The 12,783-nt window shown below is 43.7% G+C and overlaps 1 protein-coding gene across 4 annotated transcripts in view; it reads right to left on the reverse strand.

The window, feature by feature from the left end:
• Nucleotides 1-12,783, reverse strand: part of PGAP5 (Per1-like protein PGAP5) — a 54,876-nt gene that overhangs the window by 17,763 nt on the left and 24,330 nt on the right. For all 4 annotated transcript variants that reach the window (XM_070530986.1, XM_070530985.1, XM_070530984.1 and 1 more), the window contains exons 5-6: nucleotides 11,136-11,277; nucleotides 10,872-11,064 (exon numbers count right to left, since the gene is read on the reverse strand). In XM_070530986.1, coding sequence (XP_070387087.1) covers nucleotides 10,872-11,064; nucleotides 11,136-11,277 — 335 coding nt within the window. The remainder of the gene's footprint in view (nucleotides 1-10,871; nucleotides 11,065-11,135; nucleotides 11,278-12,783) is intronic.

Below are 12,783 nucleotides of genomic sequence, written 5' to 3' on the forward strand. Positions count from 1 at the left end.
GACCTAATCTTCAGGCTCAACTTTTTGATGGCGCATTCTGCCCTAATTGATTGTGCCACCAGTAGGCTGTGCCTCGTCTTCCTCGTCTTTCAGACGTTTGCCCCGAACAACCGAACACCCTCTACACTACAGCGTTTGTTCGCTTACCTCCAAAAGCCATAACCTTCATCAAATTGGCCTCAACGGCAACTGTGCCTGATGGCGACTATGTCGTCACACCTATTCGTGATGTCCTCCTGGCGCGCGACATCTCTGTGCCACACTCCGTCGTAACCCTTGCTGCTAATCGATGTGTCTCCCCATTATAAATTTTCAGTTGACGAAGCAAGTGTTTCCTGGAGGCATAGCGGTGGCCACGCTCCGGTCAGTGACAGATGACTACGTCACTGCTTTTGCCGCCAACGCATCTCCAGATCCTCCTGATTACCTGCAGGATTCCTTGAACCTCGACAGCCCATTATGTCCCATGGTCGCTCCGGACCTCGTACCTGACCAAACAGCCACCATATGTCAGCTTTTGCTTTCCTACCATGACATATTTGACACTGACAATCGACCACTTGATCAGACGTCCCTTGTTAAGCATCGGATAAACATTGGTGATGCTGTTCCCATTCACCGCCAACCATATTGCATGTTCACAGCAGAGCGGCAAGTTATTCAGCAGGAAGTAAACAAGATGCTCACCAGAGGCATTGTTTAGCCTTCGTCGAGTCCTTGGGCGCGACGCCCAAGGACTCGTTAAAGTCAGGCTCGTTAAAAAGAAAGATGGCATGTGGCGTTTCTGCATTGATTAGTGCCACCTACACCGACTTACTAAAAAGGACATTTACCCTTTACCACGAATCGACGACGCCCTTGTCTTCACATCATCACCACCATCATCACCACCATCATCACCACCATCACCAAATCATCACCGCCCGCCCGCCCGCCCGCCCGCCCGCCCGTCCGTCCGTCCGTCCGTCCGTCCGTCCGCCCGCCCGCCCGCCCGCCCGCCCGCCCGCCCGCCCGTCCGCCCGTCCGTCCGTCCGTCCATCTATCTATCTATCTATCTATCTATCTATCTATCTATCTATCTATCTATCTATCTATCTATCTATCTATCTATCTATCTATCTATCTATTGCAGTAGACGACAATTCAGCCGATCTTCCTCTACCATCCCAGTCGGTAACTTGTACCATCGCCGACTTACAGAAAATGATTGCGCCCGACATGCCGTCCAAGGACGCTCGTGCGCTCTATCGTGGTCTGTTTTCCTACCCCGATATTCTTTACTTTAACGATCATCCTTTGGCCCAAACTACAGCTGTTAAACATCGCATTAATACCGGCGATGCCCCTCCTATACATCGCCGCCCGTATCAAGTGTCAACGGCTGAGCGTCAAGTTATTCACGCAGAAGTTCGCAAAATGCTTGCCAAGAACATTATTGAACCGTCATGTAGTCCATGGGCATCACCTGTTGTACTGGTAAAAAAGAAGGATGGCTCGTGGCACTTTTGTGTGGATTATCGGCACCTTAACAGGGTTACCAAAAAGGATGTGTATCCCCTACCTCGGATTGATGACGCCTTTGTCTGCCTCCACGGTGCTTGCTACTTCTCCTGTATTGACCTTCGTTCCGGCTACTGGCAGATTGCTGTGGACAATCTCGAGCGCGAGAAGACTGCTTTTGTAACAACCAACGGTCTTTATCAATTCAAAGTGATGCCGTTCGGTCTATGTAACGCTCCTGCCACTTTTGAACACATGATCGACTCCCTTCTTCACGGTTTCAAATGGTCCACGTGCCTATGCTACTTGGATGACGTTATTATAGTATTCTCCCCAACATTCACTACTCACGTCGAGCACCTCTCAGCAGTCCTGGACGTTTTTCGTCGAGCCGGTCTGTAACTCAACGCATCAAAGTGCCAATTCGGCTGTTGCCAGATTACTGTCCTTGGCATCTCGTTGAGGCGAATGGAGTGCAACCGGACCCAGGCAAGATCCATGCTGTTACGCACTTCCCTGTTCTGAAGTGTGTCAAGGATATGCGCAGCTTCATCGGCCTTTGTTCCTACTTCCGCCGTTCCGTGAAAAATTTCACGGCCATAGCACGGCCACTAACAGAGCTTTTGAAGAAAGACACCCCTTTCCGGTGAGGCGATAACGACGCCTCTGCATTCTCGCACCTAATCGACCTTCTCACAACACCTCCCGTTCTGGCCCATTTCAATCCTTCTGCCCCTACCAAAGTCCGTATCGATGCCAGCGGTCCCAGAATTGGAGCAGCAATGGCACAATGCCAGCGTGGCAACAACCGTGTTATTGCTTACGCCAGCAGGCTCCTCTCACCCTCGGAGCGCAACTATTCCATCACTGAGCGTGAGTGTCTGGCCCTAGTTTCGGCGGTTGCGAAGTTCCACCCATAATTATATGGCCGACCCTTTTCAGTTGTCACAGACCATCACGCGCTTTGCTGGTTATGCTCACTGAAAGATCCTACAGGAAGACTTCGTCACTGGGCCTTACGTTTCCAAGAATATTCGTATTCTGTCACCTACAAATTTGGCCGACTATACAAGGATGCTGACTGCCTGTCTCGCTACCCGGTAGATGAGCCTGACGACGCCGACAGTAGTACCGCCAACAGCATTTTCTCTGTGTCTGCCTTCACTAACATCGCCGATGAGCAGCACCGAGACCTATCACTGCGAGCACTCATCGAGCGTCTGCACTCTACACCTACCGACGAATCCGTTCGCCAATATGTCCTCCAGGGCGGCATTCTGTACCGAAGGAACTTCCTTCCTGACGGATCTGATCTTCTTCTTGTCGTGCCAAAACATCTACGACAGACTGTGCTCTTTGAGATGCACGACGCACCCACTGCGGGACATCTTGGGGTAACCCGTACGCACGACTGCGTCCACCGCCGCTTCTATTGGCCTGGTCTCGCTCACTCCGTCCAATGCTATGTTGCTGCCTGTGATCCCTGCCAGCGTCGGAAAACACCTCAGGTGATACCTGCCAGTCATCTCCAGCCAATCACCGTCCCTGTGGAACTGTTCTTTCGTGTTGGATTAGACCTCCTCGGTCCCTTTCCCACGTCATCCTATGGGAACAAATGGGTAGCCGTCGTCCCGATACGCTATCACGCGGGCTCTCCCTACCAGTTGCGCCACTGACGTCGCGGACTTTCTTTTGCGTGACATTATCTTGCTTCATGGGGCCCCGCGGCAGCTGCTTACTGACCGTAGTCGTGACATCCTCTCGAAAGTTATCGCCGACATTGTGCATTCGTGCTCCACTCAACACAAGCTGACTACCTCATACCATCCTCAAACCAATGGCCTGACAGAGCGGTTAAACCGTACTCTTACCGATATGCTGTCCAAGTACATTTCCTAGGACCACCACAACTGAGACGTTGCCCTTCCTTACGTCACATTTGCATATAATTCTTCCCGGCACGACATCGCCGTATTTTCTCCATTTTATCTACTGTATGGTCGCGAACCGACCTTGCCCCTTGACACGGCACTTCCTCCTGCTGTGATCTCAACAAGCGAGTATGCGCGCGATGCCATTGCCCTCACTGACCATGCACGCCAGCTTGCCCGTGCTCGACTGACGGCCTCGCAAACCACTCAGCAGCGTCAGTACAACGCCCGCCACTGTGACGCACAGTTTTCGCCTGGTGCGCTTGTGCTCCTGTGGTCGCCCTCTCGTCATGTCAGACTTTCAGAAAAGCTCCTTTCGCAATACACAAGGCCCTACCGCAAAATGCTTTCACGTCACGTCAGTAGGCTCAAGGCCTACTACACTGCTTCCGAGTCCAGCCTTTAGTTGCTCCAGGACGGCGCTTTTGCCACCGGGGGTAGTGCTACGGAACAGTATTTGCGATGACGAAGACGCGAGCAGTATGAAGACGACGACGACGATTGGAGGCTAGCGCGGGCTGTTGCCTCTTGGCCAAGTGCGGCGTATTTCCTTCTAAATATACTTGTATACAGCTTATCATCTACGTCTTCCTATGTAACAATATGATTAATAAAAAATAGGGCCCTCGGTTAACCCCCTTTCTTCTCGTTCATTACATAACGAGGGTCTCAAATCTGGCAACATTGATGCCTTCGGGTAGCATGTGTGGGTTTATTGACCAGTTGCCTTCACCCAAAAAGATCACATACTCGTGACGCCTGCGGTAGAAAGGATGCTCCACAATCGGCCCCAAGGTTTGTGACTGGTGGCGCTGGCTAATACTCCCAGGATTAGTACAAGTAGTAAAACATAAATACCCAAGAAAGTGGATGGGGAAACGGCGCCACAGTAGCTCAATTGGTAGAGCATTGCACGCATAATGCTAAGACGTGGGATCGTTCCCCACCAAGTTGTTTTTTCATCCACTTTCAATTCCATTAATTTATAATTTCTTTAATTCAATTAGTAAGTACAAGTAATTTCCTCTGTTGTCCTTGGTTTCATTGTTTGTTGGCTTATAATGATATGATTAATAAAAAATCAGGCCCCTCGGTTAACCCCCTTTCTTCTCATTCATTATATACATATACAGGTTGTCCCACATAACGAGCCAAAGTTTTAAAAATTAAAGGCACTCCGGATGTGAGTTCAACTGAATGCATAATGTTGGCACTGGCTTAGAGTTACTCAGGCTATCTTTTATTTTCCCCTTAACTAACGGATTATTTATGTTTAATTAATCAACTTTTTAAATATTGGCTGCAGACCCGAAGTATGATACGCAAAGTTGTAGAGCACTTTGAGAAACCTCTCAATAAATTGTTTCCAACACGATATATCTCACGTAATCCTTTTTTCCGCGTTCCAAAAAAAAGCCAGCGAAATATGAAAAATACCACGTGACGAGGCGATTGCACACTGTTTGCTCTCAAGCATGCGATGAATGAACAAGGTCAGCTGCAACGAGACTGGCCCGCGACAGGGCGTTATGTCTGGTGTAAGTATCTGGGCATGCGCTTTTATTGCATGACAGCGCAAGTGAGTGCTGCTGGCCGAGCGGTGCCGAAGCGATAATACCCTCATACGACTCGGAACATACCCTGATTGCCCTATTTACGCCAACAAAGAAATGCTTTCATTATTTGTTTGACTAGTTTGTGTGAACTTCAGTACATTTAAAAGAAAAAGTTAAATCTAGTGACTTTTAAGAGCAGACTTTTGATTTAAGGCTTTAAATTCTGAAAACTGGTAAATTTCATCCTTTTGAAACATAATAATAATAATAATTGACTTATTGATTGATTGAATGATCTAAATAAAATACTGAAGCACTAACTTAACGACTCTCAACTAAAGACATGGGGTCCTATAATGTAAAACTATTCCAATATGTTTTTATTCCAATCTCCTGACGTCAAATTTGCATAACCGCCGACGCAAGCATCAGGCGAGCACCCACAGGGTTGTCTCAACAGACCAATCAAACGCTCTCCTCGTTCGTAGGAGGTCACTTTTCTTTACTTGAAAAATGAATAACATTGCCTACACTGAGCAGCTAGTCTTACCTAATTTGCTCACAAGAGGCGAGAAGTACAATCAAGTGCAGAGGGATTCCATGGGGCTGAGCCACTGCACTCAAAATCGATAACCAGATGAAGAGGGTGGTGCCGGCGTCTGCGATTGGTCCGCTTTCTTTTACTTAGCTTACGGTGGCTCGTTGACAATGGCGGCTGCATGCAACGGAAGCTTAAAAATGACACTAAGACGGATCCTCAGCAAAGAAGAGTCGCAGAAAGAGGTTGTAAACATGCCGAAAGTGTTCGAAAACGTTACACGGCCACACAAAAAGTTTAATTACATGCAAATAAACCCATGCTCTCCGGCAGGTGCGAGTAGCCAGTGCCCAAACGATCGGCGGCAGCCATTTTTTATTCCTTTCGGAACGGGGCAGCCTGTGGCCATTCAGAAGAAAATTCAGTTTTGTTCGGCATATTAATGCATCTTTAACGCATACACGTCACTTTCACGCGGTCAGCTTTTGTGGTTTTGTGACGTTGCGTGACAGGCAGGTGAAGTAGGTGCAGCCCGAAAACTTTTGACCAATAGCCGAGGGCTAATGGCGAAAAGGAAGTCGAATCAGAAATAATTATTTTTCTTTTGTTCAGTCAAATCTTGCATAATCAGTGTGTACGCATCATATCAGATGGGGAGTTATCGTGGTTTTCGTGACGTCACGTGACAGACAGGTGAAGCGGAGTTGGTCCAAAAGTGTTTTTCGCCAATCGCGGAGGGCTGATTGCAGAATTGGAATAGAAAAATAGTTTTACGTTATAGTGCCCATGTATTGCAGTTCTCTAAAATGCAACCAGTATAGCAAAGAATGCATACAAATCTAATGTTTTAGTTTTAGTTCACAGTTTAAATGAAATAGTCACTTTGCTAATGAAAATTCAGTTTGAACATATCACCTGCATAATTACTGTCTAAATTTCTTGATATCTCAAAGGGGCCCTGAAATTCTTTCTGAACATAAGAAAATGTTGCCAATCTGCAGATGAGGCTCCTGTGAACACGTGAATCAAATATCATTTCATAGCATGTAGAAAGAAAACTACAATTTATTGCCAAAAACAGTGAAAAATTGCTTGCTGTCTCCTCCACAATGCCGTCAGCAGCTACGTTGTGAGCCGCCAAGCAAGCCCAACAGGTATTGGCAGATATTGTGATCATGAGAACATTCTCAGTAATACTATAAATTCCGAATGTTGAGTTAAATAAATGAAAAATCCACAGGTCTGCGATCTCAAAGACACCAATAAAGGTATTTCATCTTTGCACTTGTGTGTCTACACACGCCAGTTGCGCATAGCTGCGTCTGCTGCCCGTGGCCTCCGAGATCATACCGGTGTGCTGCGTAGCCTAGATACTATGGCCATCATGGGGTGCCACGACAAGCCCTCTTGCGGCAAGATGCTCAGACAACCACACGCTCTGACTGGTGTCTGTAAGTGACATAGCTCCAGCCTATTTGGCGTTAAGAGAGCGCTGTGCATGCCTGAACTAGAAGTTGCGTCAAAAAGAAGAAAAAAAAAAGAGCAATGAAAAAGAAGTGAGAACGCCATGCATTGGTGCAATAAATACCGATAGCTCTGTTTTTACTTGGAGATTTAAAAATTTTTGTGGCAGGAAATTCCTGAGGCAACGACCTTTCATATTGAGGCCATTCTATGATTAGTTAGAAAAGGGTTTCAGGGCCCCTTTAAAGACACTCATTGACAGTACATCAACTGACCCATCTGTTATGGGAACATTGGTATGTTGTTAGAACTGTTCAAAAAAGAAAATTTTCAATTAACAATACTTTCAAAAAAACAAAGCTTTACAAATGAAAACATAATATTGTTAAATTGGGGCCCATTTGCCTAACCAGCGCTACAAGACAGGCTGTGAAAAGTAGGCTGTTCATCACTAAGGAACACTGAAAATGCTTGAAAGAATCAACACACACATGCATGCATGCATGCATGCAGGCATACATACACATACGCTAGATTACTTGTAATCAGGGTGTTGGAGCAAAATGTTTTTTGCTGTGGTTTTAGTTTCACTCCACTGAAAAAACGTTCCCTTCCGGTTCTGCTGCGGAACGAAAGAAAAAATGATCCGTAACGGTTCATAATTTTTGTTTGCATGCAAAAATTTTAGAAGCAGGGCAACCACCTATCGCTCACACTATCCCTGCCTGAGATACACGCTAATGCGGAGCCCTGAGATACGCGCTTATGCGCTGTCTGACGTTGGTTGTTTCAGATTGCCAACTTTCCCATTGAGGCAAAAACTGATAAAAAATATTTCGGTTTCACTCCGAAACAAAATAATAAATAACATTTCGGCTACATTTTCATTCCGGTCAAAAAATATTTTTGTTTTTGTTTTCATTCCATGCCAACACACTGCTTGTAATACTTATATTGACCTTGCATAAGGCATAATTCTAACCACGAGTTGATAGAGCTAGGGCAGCTCAAGTAGAGCATCACAAACAGGTGCTGCATATACTAACATTGGTAATCCATATACTAACATTCCATAATCCATGCATCGTTGATTGATTGATTTGTAGAGTTTATTGGCACAAGGGCCAGAATCCATGCATCGTTCTCCTGTCAGCTTATACAACCTACAAAGATAACCAGAGTGATCAGACTGTATGACAAAGGGAATTACTCGGCAATTAACTCGGAACTAGCACATTTTGCTGCTTCATTCCACACCAGTTTTTTTATGAGTTCTGTCGACACTAACTGGCCGCTTTTTAAAAACAATATGCTCAATGTGTTTGCCAGATACGTACCCGTTATCACCCTAACCGAAAAACAGTCATCCCCATGGTTTAATATCATACTAAAGCATCCAAACAATAAAAAGAAAAGGCTTTTCGCTTGGCTAAATGATTTAACAACACAAGCACACGGAATAAATATTACCTTGCAGAAATAGACGTCGAAGCTCTAGCTAATAAAGAAAAACATGCTTCTTTTTTGCAAACGCTGCCGTCTATGTTAAGAAATAACCCTAAAAAATTCTGGAAGGTTATTAACCCAAATAACTCCCAGCCATTAGCTCTGTTTGATGAACAAAACCATCGTATTCCCGATTGCGAAATTGCTGAACAACTTAACCATACTTTTTCTTCCGTCTTCACAATTGAACCTGTTAACATATTACCTTTTGTTCTTACGGCATTGAGAGACTAATTGATTCATTAAAACTTACATCATTGCCTGGTGTCGATGAAATAAATGCTAAAATGCTGAAAAACACCAAAACAAATGTGAGCGCAATGTTATGTGCTATTTTTCAGCAATCATTGTCATCAGGAGTGGTGCCAGAAGACTGGAGAGTAGGCAAGATTGTTCCAGTCCCCAAAAAAGGTCCTCCATCGTTGTGCTCTAGTTATCATCCCATTTCACTCACCAGTGTTTGTTGCAAACTAGTGGAGCATGTTATTTACTCTCAGATCGTAAACTTTTTTAGTATCCAATAGTCTATTTCATCCTGCTCAACATGGCTTCCATAAACGTCTTTCATGTGACACCCAACAAGCTTTATTTCTTCATGATCTAAGTTCTAACCTCGACTCGAACGTACCTGCAGATGTGGTTTTCTTAAGACTTTGAAAAAGCATTTGACAAAGTTCCACACCAACGGCTACTCCTAAAACTTTCCCGTCTCAAGATTAATCCATTTGTACTAGACTGGATACGTAGCTTTCTCACTAACCGGCAGCAGTTTCTACTTGCTAACACGCAGTCATCTAAACAATCTTCTGTACTTTCAGGTGTACCACAAGGCTCAGTTCTCGGACCACTACTCTTTCTAATTTACATTAATGACCTTCCTACTGAGATGTCTTCTAATATTCGATTGTTCGCAGATGATTGTGTAGTTTATCAATGCATAACTAGCACTTCAGACATGAATTTGCTTCAACATGACCTAAAATGCATTGAATTATGGTGTAATAAATGGTTGATGTCTTTAAATACTCAAAAAACTTCACTAGTTTCTTTCCATCGCAGACAGCATCACCAATCAGGGAAATACACCATATACGGCTCTGAAATCTCATCCGTTGACTCATATAAATACCTCGGCGTAACCTTTCACTTACCTTTTCACTTTCACTTAGCTTTCACTTCGTGGCATTAACTTAGCCAATGCCGTGAATCGAACCCTCGGTTTTCTCCACCGGAACCGAAGACTTGCTCCCCCATCAGTAAAATTATTAGCTTATGTTACATATGTCCGCTCTAAGTTCGAATATGCATGCTCTGTCTGGGATCCTCATCAACATAACCTATCTAATACACTAGAATCAGTTCAAAACCGTGCAGCCCGGTTTATCTACTCTGAATATTCTTACCATGCAAGCGTGCCTGAACTAAAAACCCATGCCGGTCTTACTACTAATCTACAATCACGACGTCTTATTTCTAGACTGTCTTTTTCACAAATTCTATCATTCACCACTCCAGATTTCAGCTATACTACCAGCTCATCGTCAGCCCAGCCGCATTAACCACAGTAAAGCCGTGTATCCTCGCCTGGCGCTGACTACCTCCCATCTACGATCATATTTTGTGAAAACCGCAAGGGACTGGAATGGCCTGTCTGCCGACGTCACACCCCACTCCGACGCACATCGCTTCGAGGCTGCTCTCGAATCACTGTTTTGTTAAACTAAGCCCATCCCTCATGTAATACCCCATCTCTGGGGCCTTTGAGGTATAATAAATAAATAAATAAATTGGTGACATTACTACCATGTTCTCAATACCTGACACATTCTTTATTAACTACAATTTGTGCATGTGCGGCAGCAGTGCACATTCAATTTTATTTTTAATTGCGTGAAGAGAAAAGAAAATTTAGAAACCAAGTTCAGGTTCATTTATCTAGGTTTAAACCTTGTAATATGTATATATGTTTTTTCCATCAAAATAAAGAGTGTTATCTGTAGGCAGCCTGCCAACACAAATTGGAAACAGTCTTTCACAACGCAGCCAGGAGAGGCCACCAACATTCTTGTTGACTATAACCCTTACACACTTTGTGGAGGAGCATTATTATGCCTATAGCAGGTGCTTTACTGGCTGGTAATTACTTTACAAAACTTGCACCAGAGTTTAGGAGCTCTTTAAAGTCTATCCCACTCAAGAGATTATTAAAACATGAAGCAGTAATTTACAGAGCTCTCTCACAACTATAAAGGGTTCAATAAATTACTAAAATACGAAGCAGTAATTTACGGAGCTCTCTCACAATCAGAAAGTGTTCATGGTGCAAAATTTTATCACTGCCACACGACAACAACAGAGCTATGAACAATCACCAACCTTTCTCTCAGAACACCGCAGCTTATGCCTTATTCTTCTCAGCTCCATTCTAGCACGGGCACAGAAGTTGCAGCTGTCACCATACAATGCCATGCTGTTGACAGTGACAAATAAGTTGCCCCTTATTGCAGTCAACTGCACCGCTGAAGTGTTAAAGTTTTCTTCAAAACGATCTACGAAATATTCATGCATCCTGAAAGAGAAAACCGTACAATTATACAAAGGCAAGCAATGAACACCCTGCTACTTTATGTAGCTACTTACCTGTAATGGAAACCAACATCATGGTTCCCAACAGTAACAAGGACTTTCACATGAGAAGGCACATAAAAAAGATCCCAGAAGCGCTTCATGTACACCTTAAACTCTTCATCATTGCTCCACTGACCTTCGTCAAAGACATCCCCTGTAACAGTAGCATTAGCACAAGTCTGCAGTTAGGTATGGCCAGCCATTACTTCAGTTATAATTTAAGTTGAGCAAACTATTCTTTGTAGGTAAGGTTATGTGAGCACAGTAAAAAATCATGTGCAACCAGAATGAATAATCTTACAGCTTGAGTTTTCCCTGTGCAAGTAAGTAAAACCTTTATATGGATTCTTACACAACAGCACCAGTTCAGGGCATAAAAAAACAAAACAGGTGAGTTTTTACTATCATTCCCACAGGATGTGCATCACCGTTTGTCAGCACAAAGGAAGCATCTTTCAGATTCAGACAGTTCAAAACAATGTGTCAATACTTTTTCTAGAAGCCACTGAATAATTCCCTGGAGTCAACAGCATTTTCCATTCTGATAAAGCATGTAGGTAAACTTAAGCACAGCTGACACAACATAAAAATAATTCAGTGTCATTCTTTATTATGGCATTTTTCCTCAGTGAAAGCTAATGAGTATTAGTCATTATGGAAATGCCAACACAGTGAACAGCTCACAAGTTAAATATGTAAGTTTGCTTTCACTTTGTTAATCTCTTGACAAAAAGATGGCACCAAGCATTTTATTTTGTGACATTTTGCAACTTGGCTTTGCGCTGTACTTAGTTGGCCATGTTAATAGCAACACAATAAGAGTGCCAGTTACTGCTAATATAATAAACTTTTGTTATTCATTATATTAAAAGGTTTAGTGAATCGAGTTCAATTAGAAAGCTTTCTTTCTGTTCATCTGGGGTAGTGTGCTGTTTGAGCATAGAGAAATAAAGAAGGACCGTGTGGGCAGCCCTCAATTACTTTGTATTATCGGCCAAAATTTTCTCAATTCTTTTTCAAGTTTTAATCAAAACCATGTCAGTAATTCTATTTTCAAGCAGTTTTTAACCACTATAACAGACACAATATACTTCTCATGGTGACTTATATGAACATAGCTCCTATATTCTCAGCTCATCCCTAGTCCCAATTAAAGGAGCCTTGTAACAATTATTGGACAGGATAAATAAACTTGTACAGTTAAGCCTAAATATTATTCTAAGCCAAATATTATTCAGAATAATGCAGCTGAGAACATACAATTTAGCTCGGAATACTACTGGTGCTTTGTTTCAGCTTTTCAACACCCCCACCACCTTTCTTTCTTACTCTTAATGCATGACTAAAGAAGTCACAGTAACGCCCGAAAGGTAAAGCATTGATTGCGATAGCAAATTATGAGACAGCTATATGAAGTAAGGATAGTAGTTTTATTGGCCGTATAAACTTGCAAATGTTTGCTTACTAACTAAAAAAATTAACAAGCATGGTGCCATGCGTGCACAAGCAAACATGAACACATCTCACTTGATCACCATGGACACTCGCTGTCAAAATGTTGGCATGAGGAAGCGTGGTAACAGCAGCGAGCGAATTGACTTTCATGCTGCATCTCACTTCAACACGAACTAAGCAGCAAGAACACAGCGCACACAAAGCT

This window comes from Dermacentor albipictus, chromosome 1, assembly GCF_038994185.2.
Source record: "Dermacentor albipictus isolate Rhodes 1998 colony chromosome 1, USDA_Dalb.pri_finalv2, whole genome shotgun sequence".
Lineage (NCBI taxonomy): Eukaryota > Metazoa > Arthropoda > Arachnida > Ixodida > Ixodidae > Dermacentor > Dermacentor albipictus.